This window comes from Lagenorhynchus albirostris, chromosome X, assembly GCF_949774975.1.
Source record: "Lagenorhynchus albirostris chromosome X, mLagAlb1.1, whole genome shotgun sequence".
In the NCBI taxonomy this organism is placed as follows: Eukaryota; Metazoa; Chordata; class Mammalia; order Artiodactyla; family Delphinidae; genus Lagenorhynchus; species Lagenorhynchus albirostris.
Window position 1 is genome coordinate 78,783,478 of NC_083116.1, and position 26,025 is coordinate 78,809,502.

The 26,025-nt window shown below is 39.9% G+C and overlaps 1 protein-coding gene and 1 long non-coding RNA gene across 3 annotated transcripts in view; one reads left to right on the forward strand and one right to left on the reverse strand.

Moving 5' to 3' along the window:
• The window catches only part of MTMR8 (myotubularin related protein 8), a 229,078-nt gene that overhangs the window by 99,123 nt on the left and 103,930 nt on the right, over positions 1-26,025 (forward strand). The window contains exons 9-11 of the mRNA XM_060137340.1: positions 20,793-20,918; positions 21,781-21,830; positions 24,765-24,965. Of these exons, the coding sequence (XP_059993323.1) occupies positions 20,793-20,918; positions 21,781-21,830; positions 24,765-24,965 (377 nt within the window). The remainder of the gene's footprint in view (positions 1-20,792; positions 20,919-21,780; positions 21,831-24,764; positions 24,966-26,025) is intronic.
• On the reverse strand, positions 10,632-14,545 carry LOC132513409 (uncharacterized). 2 transcript variants are annotated; one of them, XR_009538463.1, is made up of 3 exons: positions 14,131-14,545; positions 12,867-13,102; positions 10,632-11,260 (listed from the first exon to the last, which is right to left on the reverse strand). It is a non-coding gene; the product is annotated as an uncharacterized LOC132513409 (long non-coding RNA). The 2 variants fall into 2 exon arrangements; XR_009538462.1 differs by having other exon boundaries at positions 12,867-13,115.

Genomic DNA, 26,025 nt, shown 5'->3' on the forward strand with positions numbered 1-26,025 from the left:
TAAAAGGTTGAGAAACTTTTTTCCAGATCTCTCTGACTCTTGTCTTACTCGCAACCTATATATCCTTCTAGGAATATCATTTCTCTTTTACCTTCTACTACAAAAGTTACTCATTTTCCCACACCCCATGAACTGCACGGTCCATGACAGGTTCAATACTCCCCTTGTTCCTTACAAAACTCCTTCCTCCTTTTAGGTCTATTGCATTTAGCTATACCACTCTGTACCTCTCCTAATGACTCTTCTTTCTCCATTAAGGACTTTGGAAACCACTTTAGGTAGGTGGTTTCCTCTCCATCCTGATTCTTCCTCTCAATCCCAGGAGATTTGAATGTCCATGTACAACCTATAAAACACTCTGCACTGATAGTTCTTTGAGCTTTTGTACTCCAGTTCTTACACTCTTACTCCAGCTAACCTGGTTCTTCTATCCCATGGAGACCTCTACACTTTTAACTCCACTTTTTCCACCTTTTCCTACCTTCTTTTGTATCAAGCCAAAACCTAGTGGTGTAGCACCTCATCTATTCCACCTTGCCTCTTTATCCTTCCACTCTACCCGCCCTGTTAATCCCATTCATTCTCTACTTTCTCTGCTCTTATGCCCTGACAACTAAACATTGCCACAAAGAAATAAATCCCATAGCCATGTTACTTGGTATAATTACAGGTTTATGATCTATAATATTGACTGTAGTCCTATAGCCTTAGGACCACTTAACAGTCATTTTATGTGTCCCTGGTTGGTTCCCAGCCCTGTTCCACCAAGCAGATATTCCTAATTTGTATTTTACTTTCAAGCTGTCTACACCACTGTTACTCCCCTCTCAGTAAACACATATTCAGACATGTCTCCTTCTTCATAGAAAAATAAAGGTAATCTCTCATCTTCCCACTACTATTCTTACCAACTTTTTTTTGCTCCTTTCTTGCTATCTCAGAGGAAACGGTGCCTCATCTTCTGTGTAAGACTAATCCCTTTACCTGTATTCTTAATCCCAACCCCTCCTTCAAGGAACCTCTTTCCCCTACATTTTCAAACTTTTCCTTTCACTGGCTTCATCCCTCAGAAATACGCTCAATAATTTCTTATTCCTAAGAAAAAGAACTTTTCTTATTCTCTTCTAGTTACTGTTCTCTTTCCTCTTGCTTAGAGCTTTCTTGAAAGTAATTGGCCTTCCCTATACGCACTTCCTCACCTCCCTTCACTCTTCAGGTCACTGTGATCCAGTTTACATACCATTACTACTGTTCTTGCTGAGGTCACTAATGACCCCTAACTTATCGATCTCAGGGTCACTCTTTAATCTTTATTCTATTTTGACCACTCTGCTGCATTTGACATTGTTATCCCCGTTCTCTTTGAACCATTTTTGTAGTTCTGGCCTTAATCCCACTGCTACTTCCTGGTTCTCTTTCTACCTTTCAGCCTTCTTTTTCACAAGCTGACTCCTGTAATAGCCCCCCCCCCTTCCTCTACTTTCCCTTTAAACGTTACTACTTTTTAAGGTCTTTCCTTTTCTCACTTTGGTCTCTGCCTGGACAGCACCAGCCATGCACAGTTTCCACTATCATCTGTATTCATATAGTGGTCAAATCTATACTCTGGCTCAGATTCCTCCTTCTCCTGAACTCCAGACCCACATATGCAGCTGTCCACTGGATGCTCCATTAGATGTCCCTCAACTACCTCAGAATCTCCATGGCCCCAAATGAAATCTTATCTACTCCCAACACCAACTAAAACTTGTTTCTTCTTCTATGTTCACTGTTTAGGATAATGGTACTGTAATCCACCTAGTTACTAAGTGACATATTTAAGGGTCATCTTTGACTTTTCTTTCTCCTTCATTCCACATCCATTCTCTTACTATGTCCTGTTGAATCTTCATTCTTAACATCCCTCTTCTCCTTTTCAGCCCCACTGCTACTGCATTAATTCAGGTCCTTGTTGCATTTCACAATTTTAGTAACTCTTTGACTAGTCTTCATAAATCCAAATTTATGTCCTCTATTCTCCTACTGTCACCACAGTGAGTACATCTGATCATGGCACTCCTCTGCTTTTAACACTCCAGTGACTCTCTGCTGCCACCAGATAAAATGCACACTTGTCAGTCTGACCCTTGCCCTCCTGGCCAGACCTGTCTCTCCTCACTCCCTCACTCCCAGCCTAGCCTCAACCACCAAGCTAGTTAAGAATTCCTCACCTATGCCTCACATCCTTGCCTTTGTACATGTTGTTATATTATGCCCCTTGCCTGGAATGTCCTTTCCTCCTGGTCCATCTGACAAATGCCTACTCATCTGACAAGACCCACTTTAGTTGTCTCCTCTTCTTTACCTATTGTGTGCCTTTGTTGTACCTGGTATAAACTTTTATTGTTTTGGTTATCATTGGTTTGTAGTCATTCATTTAAATGTTTGTCTTTTTTGTGTACCTAGTGCACACAACAGTGCATCTTGTATAGTCACTCAGTAATTATTGGCTAGGTGAGTAGATGAATGAATGAGTGAATAAATTTCCTTCTCCTTCCTCACCTGAGAAAATCCTACATTTTCTTCAAGGCTCAAGCTTCCCTGGCTCCTGCAAAAGGATATAGTTACTACACATTACCCTATAACAGCAGTTTTTGCACTGCAGTGTATTTATTTATTTACCTTTGGTCACCCTGACTAGTTTGCTCTTTGAAGTCAGAAACTGAGTCTCATCTTTGTATCTCTAATACTTAGCACATACCTGGCACAGAGGTATACATAATGAAGTGTTAGAATGAATAAGTGAATGCTCAATATCTACCATTGCCAAAATTGCACAGGTTGAGTAAATGCCCATATTTTTACATAGTTCTGATTGTACAGAAACTGACCTAAGACAGGAAAACCTCTCCATCTTAAGTTGGAAGGATTTATATTAGTAAGGCTAAATGGATAAAGCTTCCAGAGGAAATTATTGTCAGGTCTGGGACTGGAATGCAGAACAGTCCTGTCTGTTTTTGAGCATGAATTCTTCCTCTTGCCCACTTCTCTCTCTGAGAATTGATCCATGTCTTTTTCAGAAGTTTTATGAATGTAGACCTCCTTCAGTTTTTCTTTTTACCCTGTATCATGTGTTGACTTTGATTTTCTTTTCCTTATTAGGTAAGCTCACCTTCTGTTACACTCCTTTATTTTCTTTTTTTTTAAATATTTTATTTATTTGGCCATGTCGGGTCTTAGTTTTGGCACGCAGGATCTTTGGTGCTGCATGCAGGATCTTTCATTGCTGCATGTGGTCTCTTGTTGAGGCACACGGGCTTCTGTAGTTGCAGCGTGTGGGCTACTCTCTAGTTGTGGTGCACGGGCTCCAGAGTGGGCGGGATCAGTAGCTGTGGTACACAGGCTTAGGTGCCGCATGCCATGTGGTATCTTCGTTCCCCGACGATGGATCAAACCCACGTCCCCTGCATTAGAAGGCAGATTCTTATTATTCTTCTTCTTATATCTTTATTGGAGTATAATTGCTTTACAATGGTGTGTTAGTTTCTGCTTTATAACAAAGTGAATCAGTTATACACATATATATGTTCCCATATCTCTTAACTCTAGCGTCTCTCTCCCTCCCTCCCACCCTCCCTATCCCACCCCTCCAAGCTGTCACAAAGCACCGAGCTGATCTCCCTCTGCTATGCGGCTGCTTCCCACTAGCTATCTACCCTACATTTGGTAGTGTATATGTGTCCATGCCTCTCTCTCGCTTTGTCACAGCTTACACTTCCCCCTCCCCATATCCTCAAGTTTATTCTCTAGTAGGTCTGTGTCTTTATTCCTGTCTTACCCCTAGGTTCTTCATGATATTTTTTTCTTAAATTCTATATATATGTGTTAGCATACGGTATTTGTCTTTCTCTCTCTGACTTACTTCACTCTGTATGACAGACTCTAGGTCTATCCACCTCAATACAAATAGCTCAATTTTGCTTCTTTTTTTTTATTATTTTTTTTTATTTTTTTAAATTTATTTTTATTTTTTAAACATCTTTATTGGAGTATAATTGCTTTACAATGGTATGTTAGTTTCAGCTTCACAACAAAATGAATCAGTTATCTATACACATATGTTCCCATATCTCTTCCCGCTTGCGTCTCCCTCCCTCCCACCCTCCCTATCCCACCCCTCCAGGCGGTCACAAAGCACCAAGCTGATATCCCTGTGCTATGCGGCTGCTTCCCAGTAGCTATCTACCTTAAGTTTGGTAGTGTATATATGTCCATGCCTCTTTATCGCTTTGTCACCCTTTACCCTTCCCCCTCTCCATAGCCTCAAGTCCATTCTCTAGTAAGTCTGTGTCTTTATTCCTGTTTCACCCCTAGGTTTTTCATGACTTTTTTTTCTTAAATTCCATATATATGTGTTAGCATACGGTATTTGTCTCTCTCTTTCTGACTTACTTCACTCTGTATGACAGACTCTAAGTCTATCCACCTCATTACAAATAGCTCAATTTCGTCTCTTTTTATGGCTGAGTAATATTCCATTGTATATATGTGCCACATCTTCTTTATCCATTCATCCGATGATGGACACTTAGGTTGTTTCCATGTCTGGGCTATTGTAAATAGAGCTGCAATGAACATTTTGGTACATGACTCTTTTTGAATTTTGGTTTTCTCAGGGTATATGCCCAGTAGTGGGATTGCTGGGTCATATGGTAGTTCTATTTGTAGTTTTTTAAGGAACCTCCATACTGCTCTCCATAGTGGCTGAACCAATTCACATTCCCACCAGCAGTGCAAGAGTGTTCCCTTTTCTCCACACCCTCTCCAGCATTTATTGTTTCTAGATTTTTTGATGATGGCCATTCTGACTGGTGTGAGATGATATCTCATTGTAGTTTTGATTTGCATTTCTCTAATGATTAATGATGTTGAGCATTCTTTCATGTGTTTGTTGGCAGTCTGTATATCTTCTTTGGAGAAATGTCTATTTAGGTCTTCTGCCCATTTTTGGATTGGGTTGTTTGTTTTTTTGTTATTGAGCTGCATGAGCTGCTTGTAAATTTTGGATATTAATCCTTTGTCAGTTGCTTCATTGGCAAATATTTTCTCCCATTCTAAGCGCTGTCTTCTGGTCTTGTTTATGGTCCCCTTTGCTGTGCAAAAGCTTTGAAGTTTCATTAGGTCCCATTTGTTTATTTTTGTTTTTATTTCCATTACTCTAGGAGGTGGGTCAGAAAGGATCTTGCTGTGATTTATGTCATAGAGTGTTCTGCCTATGTTTTCCTCTAAGAGTTTGACAGTTTCTAGTCTTACATTTAGGTCTTTAATCCATTTTGAGCTAATTTTTGTGTATGATGTGAGGGAGTGATCTAATCTCATACTTTTACATGTATCTGTCCATTTTTCCCAGCACCACTTATTGAAGAGGCTTTCCTTTCTCCACTGTACATTCCTGCCTCCTTTATCAAAGATAAGGTGTCCATATGTGCGTGGGTTTATCTCTGGGCTTTCTATCCCGTTCCATTGATCTATCTTCTGTTTTTGTGCCAGTACCATACTATCTTGATTACTATAGCTTTGTAGTATAGACTGAAGTCAGGGAGCCTGATTCCTCCAGCTCCGTTTTTCGTTCTCAAGATTGCTTTGTCTATTTGGGGTCTTTTGTGTTTCCATACAAATTGCGAAATTTTTTGTTCTAGTTCTGTGAAAAATGCCAGTGGTAGTTTGATAGCGATTGCATTGAATCTATAGATTGCTTTGGGTAGTAGAGTCATTTTCACAATGTTGATTCATCCAATCCAAAAACATGGTATATCTCTCCATCTATTTGGATCATCTTTAATTTCTTTCATCAGTGTCTTATAATTTTCTGCATACCAGTGTTTTGTCTCCTTAGGTAGTTTTATTCCTAGATATATTATTATTTTTGTTGCAATGGTAAATGGGAGTGTTTTCTTGATTTCACTTTCAGATTTTTCATCCTTACTGTATAGGAATGCCAGAGATTTCTGTGCATTAATTTTGTATCCTGCTACTTTACCAAAATCATTGATTAGCTCTAGTAGTTTTCTGGTAGCATCTTTAGGATTCTCTATGTATAGTATCATGTCATCTGAAAACAGTGACAGCTTTACTTCTTCTTTTCCGACTTGGATTACTTTTATTTCCTTTTCGTCTCTGGTTGCTGTGGCTAAAACTTCCAAAACTATGTTGAATTACAGAGGTGAGAGTGGGCAACCTTGTCTTATTTCTGTTCTTAGTGGAAATGCTTTCAGTTTTTCACCATTGAGGATGATGTTGGCTGTGGGCTTGTCATATATGGCCGTTATTATGTTAAGGAAAGTTCCCTCTATGCCTACTTTCTGCATGGTTTTTATCATAAATTTGGTGTTGAATTTTGTCAAAAGCTTTCTCTGCATCTATTGAGATGATCATATGGTTTTTCTCCTTCAGTTTGTTAATATGGTTTACCATATTGATAGATTTGCGTATATTGAAGAATCCTTGCATTCCTGGAATAAACCCCACTTGATCATGTTATATGATACTTTTAATGTGCTGTTGGATTCTGTTTGCTTGTATTTTGTTGAGGATTTTTGCATCTATGTTCATCAGTAATATTGGCCTGTAGTTTTCTTTCTTTGTGACATCCTTGTCTGGTTTTGGTATCAAGGTGATGGTGGCCTTGTAGAAGGAATTTGGGAGTGTTCCTCCCTCTGCTATATTTTGGAAGAGTTTGAGAAGGATAGGTGTTACCTCTTCTCTAAATGTTTGATAGAATTCGCCTGTGAAGCCATCTGGTCCTGGGCTTTTGTTTGTTGGAAGATTTTTAATCACAGTTTCAATTTCAGTGCTTGTGAGTGGCCTACTCATATTTTCTATTTCTTCCTGATTCAGTCTTGGCAGATTGTGCATTTCTAAGAATTTGTCCATTTCTTCCAGATTGTCCATTTTATTGGCATAGAGTTGCTTGTAGTAATCTCTCATGATCTTTTGTATTTCTGCAGTGTCAGTTGTTACTTCTCCTTTTTCATTTCTAATTCTATTGATTTGAGTCTTCTCCCTTTTTTTCTTGATGAGTCTGGCTAGTGGTTTATCTATTTTGTTTATCTTCTCAAAGAACCAGCTTTTAGTTTTATTGACCTTTGCTATTGTTTCCTTCATTTGTTTTTCATTTATTTCTGATCTGACTTTTATGATTTCTTTCCTTCTGCTACCTTTGGGTTTTTTTGTTCTTCTTTCTCTAATTGCTTGAGGTGCAAGTTTAGGTTGTTTTTTCGAGATGTTTCCTGCTTCTTAAGGTGGGCTTGTATTGCTATAAACTTCCCCCTTAGAACTGCTTTGCTGCATCCCATAGGTTTTGGGTCATTGTGTCTCCATTGTCATGTGTTTCTAGGTATTTTTTTATTTCCTCTTTGATTTCTTCAGTGATCACTTCATTATTAAGTAGTGTATTGTTTAGCCTACAAGTGTTTATGTTTTTTACAGATCTTTTCCTGTAATTGATATCTAGTCTCATGGCGTTGTGGTCTGAAAAGATACTTGATACAATTTCAATTTTCTTCAATTTACCGAGGCTTGATTTGTGACCCAAATATGATCTATCCTGGAGAATGTTCCATGAGCACTTGAGAAAAATGTGTATTCTGTTGTTTTTGGATGGAATGTCCTATAAATATCAATTAAGTCCATCTTGTTTAATGTATCATTTAAAGCTTGTGTTTCCTTTTTTATTTTCATTTTGGTTGCTCTGTCCATGGGTGAAAGTGGGGTGTTAAAGTCCTCCACTCTGAGTGTGTTACTGTCGATTTCCCCTTTTATGGCTGTTAGTATTTGCCGTATGTATTAAGGTGCTCCTATGTTGGGTGCATAAATATTTACAATTGTTATATCTTCTTCTTGGATCGATCCCTTGATCATTATGTAGTGTCCTTCTTTGTCTCTTCTAATAGTCCTTATTTTAAAGTCTATTTTGTCTGATATGAGAATTGCTACTCCAGCTTTCTTTTGGTTTCCGTTTGCATGGAATATCTTTTTCCATCCCCTTACCTTCAGTCTGTATGTGTCTCTAGGTCTGAAGTGGGTCTCTTGTAGACAGCATATATAAGGGTCTTGTTTTTGTATCCATTCAGCCAATCTGTGTCTTTTGTTGGGAGCATTTAGTCCATTTACATTTAAGATAATTATCGATATGTATGTTCCTATTCCCATTTTCTAAATTGTTTTGTGTTCATTATTATAGGTCTTTCCCTTCTCTTGTGTTTCTTGTCTAGAGAAGTTCCTTTAGCATTTGTTGTAAAGCTGGTTTGGTGGTGCTGAACTCTTTCAGCTTTTGCTTTTCTGTAAAGGTTTTAATTTCTCCATCAAATCTGAATAAGATCCTTGCTGGGTAGAGTAGTCTTGGTTGCAGGTTTTTCTCCTTCATCACTTTCAGTATGTCCTGCCACTCCCTTCTGGCTTGTAGGGTTTCTGCTGAGAGATCAGCTGTTAACCTTATGGGATTCCCTTGTGTGTTAATTGTTGCTTTTCCCTTGCTGCTTTTAATATGCTTTCTTTGTATTTAATTTTTGACAGTTTGATTAATATGTGTCTTGGCGTATTTCTCCTTGGATTTATCCTGTATGGGACTCTCTGTGCTTCCTGGACTTGATTAACTATTTCCTTTCCCATATTAGGGAAGTTTTCAACTATAATCTCTTCAAATATTTTCTCAGTCCCTTTCTTTTTCTCTTCTTCTTCTGGAACCCCTATAATTCGAATGTTGGTGCGTTTAATGTTGTCCCTGAGGTCTCTGAGACTGTCCTCAGTTCTTTTCATTCTTTTTTCTTTATTCTGCTCTGCAGCAGTTATTTCCACTATTTTATCTTCCAGGTCACTTATCCGTTCTTCTGCCTCAGTTATTCTGCTATTGATCCCATCTAGAGTACTTTTAATTTAATTTATTGTGTTGTTCATCGTTGCTTGTTTCATCTTTATTTCTTGTAGGTCCTTGTTAACTGTTTCTTGCATTTTGTCCATTCTATTTCCAAGATTTTGGATCATCCTTACTATCATTATTCTGAATTCTTTTGCAGGTAGACTGCCTATTTCCTCTTCATTTGTTAGGTCTGGTGCATTTTTATCTGCTCCTTTATCTGCTGTGTGTTTTTGTGTCTTCTCAATTTGCTTATCTTATTGTGTTTGGGGTCTCCTTTTTGCAGCCTGCAGGTTCGTAGTTCCCGCTATTTTTGATGTCTGTCTCCAGTGGCTACGGTTGGTTCAGTGGGTTGTGTAGGCTTCCTGGTGGAGGGGACTAGTGCCTGTGTTGTGGTGGATGAGGCTGGATCTTGTGTCTCTAGTGGGCAGGTTCACGTCTGGCTGTGTGTTTTGGGGTGTTTGTGGCCTTAATATGATTTTCGGCAGCCTCTCTGCTAATGGGTGGGGTTGTGTTCCTGTTTTGCTGGTTGTTTGGCATAGGTTGTCCAGCACTGTAGCTTGCTGGTCGTTGAGTGAAGCTGGGTGCTGGTGTTATGATGGAGGTCTCTGGGAGATTTTCGCCATTTGATATTATGTGTAGCTGGGAGGTCTCTTGTTGGCCAGTGTCCTGAAGTTGGCTCTCCTACCTCAGAGGCAGAGCCCTGACTCCTGGCTGCAGCACCAAGAACCTTTTATCCTCACGGCTCCTCAATTTGGGATGACTCGTTGTCTATTCATGTATTCCACATATGCAGGGTACATCAAGTTGATTGTGGAGCTTTAATCCGCTGTTTCTGAGGCTGCTGGGAGAGATTTCCCTTTCTCTTCTTTGTTCTCACAGCTCACAGGGGCTCAGCTTTGGATTTGGCCCTGCCTCTGCGTGTAGGTCGCTGGAGGGCATCTGTTTTTTGCTCAGACAGGACGGGGTTAAAGGAGCCGCTGATTCGGGGACTCTGGCGCAGTCAGGTGGCGGGGGCGGGGGGGGAGAGAGGGGCACTGCGTGCGGGGCGGGCCTGCGGTAGCAGAGGCCAGCGTGACGTTGCACCAGCCTGAGGCCCGCCGTGTGTTCTCCCGGGGAATTTGTCTCTGGATCCTGGGAACCTTGCAGTGGCGGGCTGCACAGGCTCCATGGAAGAGGGGTGTGGATAGTGACCTGTGCTCGCACATAGGCCCCTTCTTGGCGGCAGCAGCAGCCTTAGCGTCTCCCGCCCGTCCCTGGGGTCCGTGCTTTTAGCCGCGGCTCGCTCTGCAGGGTTTTTATCACAAATGGGTGTTGAATTTTGTTGAAAGCTTTCTCTGCATCTATTAAGATGATCATAAGTTTTTCTTCCTTCAATTTTTTAATATGGTGTATCACGTTGAGTGATTTGCTTCTATTGAAGAATCCTTGCATTCCTGAAATAAACCCCACTTGATCATGGTGTATGATCCAGTTGATGTGCTGTTGGATTCTGTTTGATAGTATTTTGTTGAGGATTATTTTAACATCTTTATTGGGGTATAATTGCTTTACAATGGTGTGTTAGTTTCTGCTTTATGACAAAGTGAATCAGTTATACATATACATATGTTCCCATATCAATTCCCTCTTGCGTGTATTGTAGTTTTTCTTATGACAGGGTTTCCGAAAGCAGGCTCATCACACGAGATGAATTATGCCGAAACACAGCAGTAGATGGCTGCTGCTCGCTCAGACAATACAGCACAGTCTGTCCTGCTGTGGTAGCTTTTATTTAAGCATTATCTATGTTTACATTTTAAGACTTGTTTTCTTAACATTCCAGAAATGCCAAAGCAGCAACATATGCTTTTATTGATTATACAAGCAACAATGGGCTTTCTTGAAAACATGCCGTGCTTCGTCCTTGAGCCCAAAAGCAGCACAAGGACATTGCCTTGTGTTTCCATTATTCTGATTATACTGAAGTAGCACAAGGACATTTCCTTGTGTTCCCACCATTCTGATTATACTGAGGACATCTCATGGATCAGTGCCCAAAACACTCAATGCTTATTCGCAGGCCCCCGGTTTGCCGGGGGTGGGGGGGAGGCTCAAAGCATCCAGGACTGTTTGCAGTTCTGGCTTATTTGAATGCCCCCAGTTTGCCGAGGGGGCTCAAAGCAATCAGGACTGTTTCCAGTTCTGGCTTATTCGCCAGCCCCCAGTTTGCTGGGTGGGTGGGGCTCATGGGTCACGTCTCCTTTCCATGTCCTCAGTTATTCCACTACATTTCTCCCTTTTTGTTTTCCAGCTTGTGCAGCATCAAGGAGAACACAGCAGCTTGTTGCGGGGTTGCATGGCGGGTAGCTTTCACTCGTCGTCGGACTACAATTAAACATATGATTATTATTATAATGAGCATTAGCAATCCTGCAGTAGAACCAAATAAAGCATGTAATTTAGACATGGGATTTAAATTATTAAATCCTTGAATAATTCCAGACCATATTTCTTGTGAATTAAGTCGTAATTTCTTCTGAAAAGTTTGTTGAATTTTCCCTTGTAAATTCACAATTTCTTCTGTCAAATTTTTGTGATGTAATAAATGCTTTTTTATTTTTGCCCAGGGGAATGCAGACTGATTATATAGAACCGAAGTGACACAAAAGGCACTTTGATTCCAGTCACAACGTAGCTTCATTTGTCTTTGTAAATTTACAAGTTGGTCCCCCAACATAACCACAGCTTGTTGTAAGTCTGCTATTTCCGAATGTATTTCCGAATCAATTTGTTGTTGAGAGGACCAAAGCATTTCAGAATTTTTATGCCAATCAGTTATATAATCAACGGTCTGAATAGATTGTTCTAAAGCAACTCCAGCTACTGCAGCAGTAGCTGTTATGGCTATAATACCCATGACAGCTGTAATCAACATTCCTACAAATCTTTTACTTGTTTTTAATGCATCAGTTAAATATTGCAAAACAGCCATAGGAAGAGATTCTTGCCATTCCCTTCCAAGATTGACAGGAAGCCAAAAACCTGTCCGAACTTGTAAGATATACAAACTTTTAGTAGATATGTTAAAAGATATACTAGAGTTAATACAGGTATACAGAGAGCAATTTTTACATATTATAATACCTAGAGTCTTATTCCATTCAGCTGGTCCCTTTAACAATATATAAGGTAATTTTACACAACTACGAGTATACCGAGTAACATTTTTATGAAAAGTCAAACTATGATTTCCAGATTTGTTAACCGTATGTCCTACCCAAGCATTAATCTTTTCCAAAGCTGCCATAAGCTTCCACAAGTCCTTTTTGATGGGATATCCATTTAAATGAGGACCAGGAGGAGAAAACCCTCCTGCATGCCATACTATGGTATCATTAATAGTATTGCTATAAATAGTGTTGTCCTCTCTATGCCAGTGTAAATTCTTCAGACCCCTTTTTCCTCAGGTGGAGCCAAAAGGGCTCCAATCAGTGACACTTCCCCAAGAAGTATTAACAAGAACCCGAGCCATTTCCCCTCGGCATCGAGTCCAATGGACCCAATCCGATAATTGATCCAGAAGAGGCACCTGGCATGGAGGCAAGTAAGGTGCGGAAACATTCTCATTAAGAGTGGAATTAGAACTTTTAAAACTATAAGCACTCAAAAGATATAACCCATGATATCTGCTTTCATTTTTGACAACACTTAACCATGCCTGATAATTCATTTTAAGGCAATGATCTCCCTTTCCCGTACAAATAGGAGGTCCACTAACACCCACCGTGTAATTCTCTATTATCCTTCCTTCTTCTTCCGGCTTCAAAGGGCCTCTATCATCAAAAGGACCAGGCAACCATCCAGACTCATTTACCTATACAAGAATTGGGGCATCCCACCAGGTAACCCCCATATTAAGAGGAGGGTTAGGAATATATGTCCAATAAGTATGGTTAGTACAATTTTTCTCATTGGCTGATATGCTTATTACCTGTGCAGACAACACTGCCAGCATGGCCTCAAAAAGACTGGTGCTATTGAGGGGTTTACCCTGTGAAATGATAAGATTTTTGGTAGTGTCTGTAAACTTTTTCACTTGCCACCAGGTCAATGGAGGCGCCTTCTTCTTCCCATCAAGTCTTAAACTGCATATATTGTCCAGGTTCAAGAACAGTCTTGGCAAGTGCCTCCCAATCCTGAGGAATTAATATGTTTTCAGAAGCATACCTAGACAAAAGACCTTGAACATAATTAGAATGCATCCCATATGCATTAATGGCTTCTTTTAGCATTTTTAAAATTTTTATATCATGATGGTTATACACAACATTTACATATCCATTCGGAAATTGATCATTAGCAGGCATAGCTTGTCTAACAATAGGGAAAGCAAAAAATGATTCAGATTATTGCTTTTCTTCCTTATTCATCTCTTCTTCCAACAATAGTCTATTAGATTCAGGTTTTAGAGGAAAGTGAAACTGACGAGAGGCTCCAACAGGATAAGCTGCTAATTCTAAAGGAGGAGCCGAAGGAATAGTAGGACATGGCTCTTGATATAAAGGAGTGGTAACATTGTTTTTATTTTCTTCCAATTTAACCATCAAATTTTTTAACTTTGAAAGTATATCAGAAATCTCATTCTGTTGAGAAAGTGGCATCTCATTTTGTTTTCTAGCCTGCTCCCGATCTTTATCATCATCAGAAAAAGCCCCTTCATCACTGAAACCTGAAAAATCCTCTCATGTCTCAGACACAAGGGGAAGAGGAGGCGGAGGAAGGTCCTCTATAGGAGATTCACGAAACAGAGTACAAAAAGCAGCAGAATGATCGGGAGAAGAATTCGGACGCTGAGGGCGCACCCCATTTTCACTTTCAGTTTCAGATTGTAATGGTTCCAGGGCAAGGGAAATTAAATTACAAAGAGACCAAACACGGACAGATATAGGGTCTCCACGCTGATGAGCTCTTCTTAAGGTTCGCATAACCTGTTTCCAAACTTTTAAATTCAACTGGTTATGACCAGTAGGTTGAAACCAGTAACAATGTTTACGAACCAGTGCAAACAATTCATCAAAAGATTCTGGTTTCACTTTCACTCCTGAAATCCGTAATAACTGTTTCAGGAGTCTAATGTATTGAAATTCTACTGAATGGGAATTCCCCATTACAGTTACTCTACTGCTCCCGAAGGTTTCACTTACTCTTGAGCGTACCAAATTCCCCTTCGGTCCCGCGATCACGCGATTACTTACTTTCAGGTCCCTGTTCGGGCGCCAAATGTTGCAGTTTTTCTTATGACAGGGTTTCCGAAAGCAAGCTCATCACACGAGATGAACTGTGCCGAAACACAGCAGTAGAGGGCTGCCTCTCGCTCAGGCAAAACAGCGCTGTCTGTCCTGCTGTGGTAGCTTTTATTTAAGCATTATCTATGTTTACATTTTAAGACTTGTTTTCTTAACATTCCAGAAATGCCAAAGCAGCAACATATGCTTTTATTGATTATACAAGCAACAATGGGCTTTCTTGAAAACATGCCGTGCTTCGTCCTTGAGCGCAAAAGCAGCACAAGGATATTGCCTTGTGTTTCCATTATTCTGATTATACTGAAGTAGCACAAGGACATTTCCTTGTGTTCCCACCATTCTGATTATACTGAGGACATCTCATGGATCAGTGCCCAAAGCACTCAATGCTTATTCGCAAGCCCACGGTTTGCCGGGGAGGGGGGGGCGACTCAAAGCATCCAGGACTGTTTGCAGTTCTGGCTTATTTGCATGCCCCCGTTTTGCCGGGGGGGCGGGGGCTCAAAGCAATCAGGACTGTTTCCAGTTCTGGCTTATTCGCCAGCCCCCAGTTTGCTGGGGGGGGGGTGCTCATGGGCCACGTCTCCTTTCCATGTCCTCAGTTATTCCACTACACGTCTCCCTCCCTCCCACCCTCCATATCCCACCCCTCCAGGTGGTCACAAAGCACCGAGCTGATATCCCTGTGCTATGCGGCTGCTTCCCACTAGCTATCTACCTTAGGTTTGGTAGTGTATATATGTCCATGCCTCTCTCTCGTTTTGTCACAGCTCACCCTTCCCCCTCCCCATATCCTCAAGTCCGTTCTCCAATAGGTCTGTGTCTTTACTCCTGTCTTACCCCTAGGTTCTTCATGACATTTTTTTCTTAAATTCCATATATATATGTTAGCATACGGTATTTGTCTTTCTCTTTCTGACTTACTTCACTCTGTATGACAGACTCTAGGTCTATCCACCTCATTACAAATAGCTCAATTTCGTTTCTTTTTGTGGCGGAGTAATATTCCACTGTATATATGTGCCACATCTTCCTTATCCATTCATCCGATGATGGGCTCTTAGGTTGTTTCCATGTCTGGGCTATTGTAAATAGAGCTGCAATGAACATTTTGGTACATGACTCTTTTTGAATTTTGGTTTTCTCAGGGTATATGCCAAGTAGTGGGATTGCTGGGTCATATGGTAGTTCTATTTGTAGTTTTTTAAGGAACCTCCATACTGCTCTCCATAGTGGCTGAACCAATTCACATTCCCACCAGCAGTGCAAGAGTGTTCCCTTTTCTCCACACCCTCTCCAGCATTTATTGTTTCTAGATTTTTTGATGATGGCCATTCTGACTGGTGTGAGATGATATCTCATTGTAGTTTTGATTTGCATTTCTCTAATGATTAACGATGTTGAGCATTCTTTCATGTGTTTGTTGGCAGTCTGTATATCTTCTTTGGAGAAATGTCTATTTAGGTCTTCTGCCCATTTTTGGATTGGGTTGTTTGTTTTTTTGTTATTGAGCTGCATGAGCTGCTTGTAAATTTTGGATATTAATCCTTTGTCAGTTGCTTCATTGGCAAATATTTTCTCCCATTCTGAGGGTTGTCTTTTGGTCTTGTTTATGGTCCCCTTTGCTGTGCAAAAGCTTTGAAGTTTCATTAGGTCCCATTTGTTTATTTTTGTTTTTATTTCCATTAATCTAGGAGGTGGGTCAGAAAGGATCTTGTTGTGATTTATGTCATAGAGTGTTCTGCCTGTGTTTTCCTCTAAGAGTTTGATAGTTTCTGGCCTTACATTTAGGTCTTTAATCCACTTTGAGCTTATTTTTGTGTATGGTGTTAGGGAGTGATCTCATCCCATACTTTTACATATAGCTGTCCATTTTTCCCAGCACCACTTACTAAAGAGGCTTTCCTTTCTCCACTGTACATTCCTGCCTCCTTTATCAAAGATAAGGTGACCATATGTGTGTGGCTTTGTCTCTTGTCTTTCTATCCCGTTCCATTGACCTATCTTTCTGTTTTTGTGCCAGTACAATACTGTTTTGATTACTGTAGCTTGGTAGTATAGTCTGAAGTCACAGAGTCTGATTCCTCCAGCTCTGTTTTTCGTTCTCAAGATTGCTTTGGCTATTCAGGATCTTTTGTGTTTCCATACAAATTGTGAAATTTTTTGTTCTAGTGCTGTGAAAAATGCCAGTGGTAGTTTGATAGCGATTGCATTGAATCTATAGATTGCTATGGGTAGTAGAGTCATTTTCACAATGTTGATTCTTCCAACCCAAAAACATGGTATATCTCTCCATCTATTTGTATCATCTTTAATTTCTTTCATCAGTGTCTTATAATTTTCTGCATACAGGTCTTTTGTCTCCTTAGGTAGGTTTATTCCTAGATATTTTATTCTTTTTGTTGCAATGGTAAATGGGAGTGTTTTCTTGATTTCACTTTCAGATTTTTCATCATGAGTGTATAGGAATGCCAGAGATTTCTGTGTATTAATTTTGTATCCTGCAACATTACCAGATTCATTGATTAGCTCTAGTATTTTTCTGGTAGCATCTTTAGGATTCTCTATGTATAGTATCATGTCACCTGCAAACAGTGACAGCTTTACTTCTTCTTTTCCAATTTGGATTCATTTTATTTCCTTTTCTTCTCTGATTGCTGTGGCTAAAATTTCCAAAACTATGTTGAATAAGAGTGGTGAGAATGGGCAACCTTGTCTTGTTCATGATCTTAGTGGAAATGCTTTCAGTTTTTCACCATTGAGGATGTTGTTGGCTGTGGGGTTGTCATATATGGTCTTTATTATGTTGAGGAAAGTTCCCTCTATGCCTACTTTCTGCAGGGTTTTTATCATAAATGGGTGTTGAATTTTGTCAAAAGCTTTCTCTGCATCTATTGAGATGATCATATGGTTTTTCTCCTTCAATTTGTTAATATGGTTTATCACATTGATAGATTTGCGTATATTGAAGAATCCTTGTATTCCTGGAATCAACCCGACCTGATCATGGTGTATGATCCTTTTAATGTGCTGTTGGATCCTGTTTGCTAGTATTTTGTTGAGGATTTTTGCATGTATGTTCATCAGTGTTACTGGCCTGTAGTTTTCTTTCTTTGTGACATCCTTGTCTGGTTTTGGTATCAGGGTTATGGTGGCCTCATAGAATGAGTTTGGGAGTGCTCCTCCTTCTGCTATATTTTGGAAAGTTAGAGAAGGATTAGGTGTTAGCTCTTCTCTAAATATTTGATAGAATTTTCCTGTGAAGCCGTCAGGTTGTGGGCTTTTGTTTGTTGGAAGATTTTTAATCACAATTTCAATTTCAGTGCTTGTGACTGCTCTGTTCGTATTTTCTATTTCTTCCTGATTCAGTCTTGGCAGGTTGTGCATTTCTAAGAAATTGTCCATTTCTTCCAGGTTGTCCATTTTATTGGCATAGAGTTGCTTGTAGTAATCTCTCATGATCTTTTGTATTTCTGCAATGTCAGTTGTTACGTCTCCTTTTTCATTTCTAATTTTAATGATTTGAGTCTTCTCCCTTTTTTTCTTGATGAGTCTGGCTAATGATTTATCTATTTTGTTTATCTTCTCAAAGAACCAGCTTTTAGTTTTATTGATCTTTGCTATCGTTTCCTTCATTTCTTTTTCATTTATTTCTGATCTTATTTATGATTTCTTTCCTTCTGCTATCTTATGGGTTTTTTTGTTCCTCTTTCTCTAATTGCTTTAGCTGCAAGATTCGGTTGTTTCCTCTTTCTTAAGGTAGGATTGTATTACCATAAACTTCCCTCTTAGAACTGCTTTTCCTGCATCCCATAGGTTTTGGGTCATCGTGTCTCCATTGTCATGTGTTTCTAAGTTTTTTTTTTTATTTCCTCTTTGATTTCTTCAGTGATCACTTCATTATTAAGTAGTGTATTGTTTAGCCTCCATGTGTTTGTATTTTTTACAGATCTTTTCCTGTTATTGATATCTACTCTCATAGCATTGTGGTCGGAAAAGATACTTGATACAATTTCAGTTTTCTTAAATTTACCAAGGCTTGATTTGTGACCCAAGGTATGATCTATCCTGGAGAATGTTCCATGAGCACTTGAGAAAAATGTGTTTTCTGTTGTTTTTGGATGGAGTGTCCTACAAATATCAATTAAGTCCATCTTGTTTAGTCTATCATTTAAAGCTTGTGTTTCCTTACTTATTTTCATTTTGGATGATCTGTCCATTGGTGAAAGTGGGGTGTTAAAGTCCTCCACTCTGAGTGTGTTACTGTCGAATTCCCTGCTTATGGCTGTTAGTATTTGCCTTATGTATCGAGGTGCTCCTATGTTGGGTGCATAAATATTTACAATTGTTATATCTTTTGCTTTGATCGATCCCTTGATCATTATGTAGTGTCCTTCTTTGTCTCTTCTAATAGTCTTTATTTTAAAGTCTATTTTGTCTGATATGAGAATTGCTACTCCAGCTTTCTTTTGGCTTCCATTTGCATGGAATGTCTTTTTCCATCCCCTTACTTTCAGTCTGTATGTGTTTCTAGGTCTGAAGTGGACAGCAAATATATGGGCCTTCTTTTTGTATCCATTCAGACAATCTGTGTCTTTTGGTGAGAGCATTTAGTCCATTTACATTTAAGGTAATTATCGATATGTATGTTCCTATTCCCATTTTTTAAATTGTTTTGGGTTCGTTATTTTAGGTCTTTTCCATCTCTTGTGTTTCTTGCCTAGAAAAGTTCCTTTACCAGTTGTTATAAAGCTGGTTTGGTGTCTCCTTTTTGCAGGCTGCATGTTTGTAGTGTCCGTTGTTGTTGGTGTCTGTCCCCAGTGGCTAAGTTTGGTTCAGTGGGTTGTTTAGGCTTCCTGGTGGAAGGGACTAGTGCCTATGTTCTGGTGGATGAGTTTGGATCTTGTCTTTCTGGTGGGCCGGTCGACATCTGGTGGTGTGTTTTCGGGTGACTGTGGACTTATTATGATTTTCGGCAGCCTCTCTGCTAATGGGTGGGTTTGTGTTCCTGTCTTCCTAGTTGTTTGGCATAGGATGTCCAGCACTGTAGCTTGCTGGTTGTTGAGTGAAGCTGGGTGCTGGTGTTTTTGCCATTTGATATTATGTGGAGCTGGGATGTCTCTTGTGGACCAGGGTCCTGAAGTTGGCTCTCCCACCTCAGAGGCACAGCACTGACTCCTGGCTGCAGCACCAAGAGCCTTTCATCCACACAGCTCAGAATAAAAGGGAGAAAATGTAGAAAGAAAGAATTAGTAGAAGTAGAAAGAAAGAAAGAAAGAAGGGAGGGAGTAAGGAAGGAAGGAAGGAAAAATGAAAGAAAGAAGATAAAGTAAAATAAATAAAGATAAAATATAATAAAGTTATTAAAATAAAAAATATAATTATTAAGAGAAATAAAAAGAAAAGAAAATGAAATTAAAAAAAAAACAACGGATGGATAGAACCCTAGAACAAATGGTGGAAGCAAAGCTATACAGACAACATCTCACACAGAAGCATACACATACACACTCACAAAAAGAGGATAAGGGGGAAAAATCATAAATCTTGCTCTCAAAGTCTACCTCCTTAATTTGGGATGATTCATTGTCTATTCATATGTTCCAGTGATGCAGGGTACATCAAGTTGACTGTGGAGCTTTAATCCACTGCTTCTGAGGCTGCTGGGAGAGATTTCCCTTTCTCTTCTTTATTCTCACAGCTCCCAGGGGCTCAGCTTTGGATTTGGCCCCGCGTGTACGTCGCCAGAAGGCGTCTGTTCTTCGCTCAGACAGGACGAGGTTAAAGGAGCCGCTGATTCAGGGGCTCTGGCTCACTCAGGCCGGGAGGAGGGAGGGGCACAGAGTGTGGGGTGGGCCTGCGGTGGCAGAGGCTGGCATGACGTTTCACCAGCTTGTGGCACGCCGTGCATTCTCCCGGTGTAGTTGTCCCTGGATCCGGAGACCCTGACAGTGGTGGGCTGCACAGGGTCCCCGGAAGGGTGGTGTGGATAGTGACCTGTGCTTGCACACAGGCTTCTTGGTGGCAGCAGCAGCTGCCTTAGCGTCTCATGCCCGTCTCTGTTGTCCTCGCTTTTAGCCGCGGCTCGTGCCCATCTCTGGAGGTCCTTTAAGCAATCGTCTTAATCCCCTCTCCTCGTGCACCAGGAAACAAAGAGTGAAGAAAAAGTCTCTTGCCTCTTTGGCAGGTCCAGACTTTTTCCCGGACTCCCTCCCAGCTTGCTGTGGCGCACTAACCCCCTGCAGGCTGTGTTCAAGGCCACCAACCCCAGTCCTCTCCAGGAGCTCTGACTGAAACCGGAGCTCAACTCCCAGCCCCGCCCACCCCGGTGGGTGAGCAGACTAGCCTCTCGGACTGGTGAGTGCCAGTCGGCCCTGATCCTCTGTGCGGGAATCTCACCACTTTGCCCTCCGCACCCCTGTGGCTGCGCTCTCCTTCACGGCTCCCCTTTATTTTCTTTGTCATTCCCATACAGGGTGTTAATATTTTGAGAAGAAATTCATGTAGCCCAGTAAGACCAAGTTCTCTGCTGTAGGGGTGGTAACCCTATTTATTAACCCGGCATGCTATGAAAAATTGTCTATGCTACTTTTTGCCTCTTGTCTTCACAGGCAGTGAAGGTAGAAAAGACCAATGTCTTAGTCCATTGTTTTGATGGGTGGGACCACACAGCACAGGTCTGCTCTGTGGCCAGCATCTTCCTAGATCTATTTTGTAGGACATTCAAGGGACTCATGGTAAGAGAACAAGTGATTGGATTTTACTTTGCACAAGTGGGAGATAGTGAATATATCAAAAATAACTCTAAGCCAACTGGTTTTCTACAAGAAAGAGGACTACGAAAACAGCTCTGTTTTTCAATTTTACTTCTTTCTACTAAACCAGGCATTTACAGTCTATATACTTTACATTTCACACTCAACATAGTTTCTTATCCATCAGAAGATAAGTTGGATGTAATAGGCTGATGTAAGGGGTAGGAAAGACTCCAAAAGTTTGCAAAATTTAATGGATGACTGTTAAATAAGCAGACTGATGGGCTCATCATCTTCAGCATCAGCTGTCTGGATGTCAGACTCATGATTTTTTTCTGGTGCTGAATCCAGTGTTTCTTAGTTTGTCTTTCTATGAAACAGAACTCACAGTAGGGGTTTATCCTCATTTTTCTTTTGGAAATACTTTATTTTTTTTAATGCTTGAAAATGTGTTTATATCAAGATTTGTTCTTGGTATAAACTCAAGTACTGCCTTTGGATCCCTGTTTTTTCATAGGTTGAATGTAATATGTTTATCAAGATTGCACTTAGTGATGGCTCAAATGGCTTGTCACACATTATGTAAAAGCCAAAAGAAATGTGACAATGGATACAAATCCAGAATAATTTCTCCTGAGAGCTTTGAAATTTGAAGGCAGCCTGTATAGGCTTTTAAATGAAATCCAAGTAACTTATTTATCATTTGGGAAATTTACTTTATGATCAGTTCAATGCAAATTTGTACAAAGTCTACTTCAGCAAAGTGTTTTGATATTTTATAGGTATGGTTAATTAATTTTATGATTTTTCTAATGCAAAATTTTCTTTTTGTATAAAAATGAAGATCCTGATAGAGAAGGAATGGATATCCATGGGCCACAAGTTCTCCCAAAGGTAAAAATATTACTTTAAAGGTAGAGGCTAAGGAGAATTTATTAGAGTGAGATTTATCAAAAACCCCAATATGTTCTTGTGAAAGAAGGAAGAGTAGGTTGAACATGGCATAAATCTCTTTTCATCAAGAAACACATATTCCAGACACTATGCTAAGGGACTAGGGCTACAAGGGTGACTAGAATATCATATCTGCCTTCAAAGTGAGCAAATGATTATATCAAATTGTTAAATATTTCAGGGAAGAACAGACATCATGGGCCACAGAGGAAAAAGTGCTTAACTGTTTCTGAAGAAGACAGGATAGCCTTCCAGGAATAAGCAGTATTTAAAAGTGAATTTTAGGGAATGAATAGGTGTTTGCTAGAGAGAACAGTGGGCATTCAGGCAGAGGGAATAATATCTAAGGCAATGTACCTTTTTTTTTTTTTTTGTAGTACGCGGGCCTCTCACTGTTGTGGCCTCTCCCGTTGCGGAACACAGGGTCCAGATGTGCAGGCTCAGTGGCCATGGCTCACAGGCCTAGCCACTCTGCGGCATGTGGGATCTTCCCGGACCAGGGCACAAACCCATGTCCCCTGCATCAGCAGGCGGACTCTCAACCACTGCGCCACCAGGGAAGCCCACAATGTACCTTTTAACCTTGTATAAGAAGAAAAGGCATGTGCGCATTTCTGTTCTTTGGTAAGAGGTGGATGCAAGGACTTACATTTCTTTAGTGACCTAATGCTGCTATAAGCCAAACAGCCTCACTGAGACTTTATGTGTGTTATGAGAACAATAACAAATGTTTACTGAACACCTAACAATATGCTGTATACTATATCAGACACTGAGCTGGTGCCAAAGGCATATGCAATGTGAGTTTTACCCTCAAGGAGGTTATTATTCAGGTCTTATTCTCCTGCATTGGTGTATATCCATTTAATTTCATTTGATTGTCACTCTCTAGCTATTTGGATCCATCCATTCATTCTTCCTTTGTCAACAAACATTGGGCCAGGCAATATGCCAGGTTTTAAGGAGACTGTATTAGATCAGATATGGTCTCTGTCCCTTCTTTTATAGAAAATAAAATCAATGATGATAGTATAGTATGATAAGTGCTAAGTCAAAGGTAAACATATACAAGGGAACCTTACCTATTCTGGGCAAAGAAAGCTTTCTAGAACTGATGGCATTTTAGAACATTAAGAAGATGAGGCTGATTCTATTTTTAGTTTTTGAGAAATCTCCATAATGTTTTCCACAGTGGCTGCACCAATTTACATACCCACCAGCAGTGTAGGATGGTTCCCTTTTCTCTACATGGAAACTCCATGGAAGGACAGGAGGAGAAGGAACTAAGTTTTTGAGTGTCCAAGGCAGAAGTTAGATATTTTTACTTGATAGCCTTGATCTTTTTCATTAACACTGTATACATCAATGTGAAATGGGTTAGGGTTTAAGAAGATAGGTTAAAATTTGCAAGAGCTGTAAGGTTTAATGGGAAAACTGTGTTAAGGATATACATAAAGGTTATTTGGGAGCAATTAAGTTCCAGCTGAGTATGGAGACTTATGGTATCAATTTGCATGGTTTTATAATTTTCTCAAGCAGCATTTATCAGTCAAGATTTGGGAGTAGAGAACATAGCTTCTTCGGCTCATCAATGGTTGGATATTGAAGGAGAATAATGACAAAAAAATGACCAGAAAATTGAAGAAAATGGGGACAGAATAGTTGATGGGGCAGAATATAGTCTGGGTAAGGAAGAGAGGGAAGCTAGTAGGAATCTGGAAAGGTGATAGGTCCAGAGATTGGGCTGGAGGAGATAAGATGAGCAGCCTTTGGAAATATAATATACGGTGATCAGAGTAGGATATTGAGATTAAGGTTTCAAAGTGGAGGAAGGACCTTTAGCTAACATCAAGAAACAGCCATGGATACGAGAGGCTGATGTGAATTAGAGGTAAAGATCGGTGAAGATAATTAGATTCGAGTTAGTTAAGGAACCTGCTAAGCCAAGTGTATGTCATCTGCATCGACTCCAAAGATAAGTACTTATGACTGGAGTCAGATTCTTCAGAAAATGTGGAGAAGTGACCCGAAGATTGTGGAACACAACATCGAGGAAAGTGAACAACAGCATGACCCATAGTGGAAGTGTTTTTAAGAGAGTGAAAGGAGTAGTAGAAAGGAGAAAGCCGATCCCACTTCTGCTGTGCTTTAGGATTATTATACATGGAGAGTGGAATGATGAGCATTCTCCATTTGATTTGGGCCCCAAGAAGAAGTAGTGTCCTTGGTGAGATGGATTTCAATTAAATCAAAAGGTAGAACATTCAATGTAAAAGCTAAGGATGCCATGTTTATTTCTAGTGGAATAGTGTTTCTAATGGATGGTAGAGTTGGGAAAGAGGACATCATGAGAGAGGAAACATTAAACAATTCTGGGATGAGGTTTTTTCATTCATTTAATAAACTTATTAAATACCCTTTTCATACCAGGCACTGTCCAGTAAACAAGATAGATATGGTCCTTGCTCACATGAAGCTAAAGGTAGCTGTTTAAATTAATTAAAATTAAATACAATTGAAAATTCAGTTCCTTAGTCACACTAGCTGCATTTCAAGGGCTTAATAGTGACTACCATATTGGACAGCACAAATATGGAACATTTTGATCATTGCAGAAAGTTCTATTGTAGAGGATGTAAAAGGAAATAGAATAGATTACCAAGGGCTTACAATCTTGATAATAATGAAGGATGCTGGTGGCTAAGAGGTCCATTGGGATTAATGAACTTTGAGATTCTGGGTGACATTTTGGCATTAAGCATTTCCTTACCAATGCCAACAGAGACAAAAGGTGAACTTGCTATAGCCTATTCCAAACAGTGTAATCCCTGATGTTAATCATTGTCTTTCTTTACCTTTATTTGCATCTCTCAGGTGTGGCCACCTGGATGGGGACGCTAAAGAAGTATCCCCTATCTTCACACAGTTCCTAGACTGTATCTGGCAGTTAATGGAACAATTTCCTTGTGCCTTTGAGTTTAATGAAAATTTCTTGCTGGAAATTCATGACCATGTTTTCTCCTGCCAGTTTCGGAACTTCCTTGGAAACTGCCAGAAGGATCGAGAAGATCTGAGGTGAATTCAGTTTGTGAAAAAACACTGAATAGGGAGAGGGGATCAGTGTAAAAGAAATTTACCCATCACCTTGAATTTGGGACAGCAGTTCACGAAAGGGGAGGAGATGACAACTCTAAAAATAACTTTTGAAGCATAAATCACTCAGTGTTTGCATGGAGATTCCTCAAAACCTCAGATTCTTTATCTGTGAAATAGGGATAATACCTACTTTTCAGAGCAATCCTGAGGAACCAGTAAAACAATGGATGTGCAAGGACTTTGTAAGGAATGAACTACTGTGCAGGTATGAGTAGTCAATAGCTACAGTCCTTTATCATTTGTGTCAGAGATCACTAAATGGCAGTTCATAGGCCAAATCTAGCTTAACAGGTATATTTTGTTTAGTCTGTGGAGTATTCTTTAAACTGTGAATAAGTTGTCAACATTTAAATATCACGATATTTCACATAAAAATCCAGTTATTTTAGGATTTTTTCCTAAATCAAAAAGCTGTTGTGCCAAGATATTCTGCAAAATCAGGAGCTCTGGCAGTACTGGACCTGCATTTTCTAATGGCAGTAATCAGCTAAAGCTGAATAACAGCTGCTCCACTTGAATGAAGCACACACTCTCGTTTGTCACAGTTCTCACCACTCTCTATAGTTTATTCTCAGCGCACTTCTAATGTTATCTTCCCAGCTCCTATAGGCAGTTAGATTTGCACCAGACTTAAAACTCTAACATCCTCACAATATATAAAACGTAAATAATTTTTGAAGTTGACAAGATAGAGTTTCTGTGAATAGTATTCTCCTTGTTTTAGAGTCAGAGAAAATGAAATAGAGAGGGAAGTAGCTGTCGCACAGCCCACTCTTGTTTCATAGCTGTTGGTTGAGTGGCAGTTAGCTCAAGTTCTCAGACCCCTCTATGATGTATCCTGGATGAATTGGATGACATCTCTAATTCTGTTTTCTTGTCAACACAGAGATGGATCTTGCTGCTTTAACATTTGTGCTTACTTGGTAGCTTCTACGCACATTTCTATTTCATTTTGCAACTAGACCTTTCTTACCCTCTT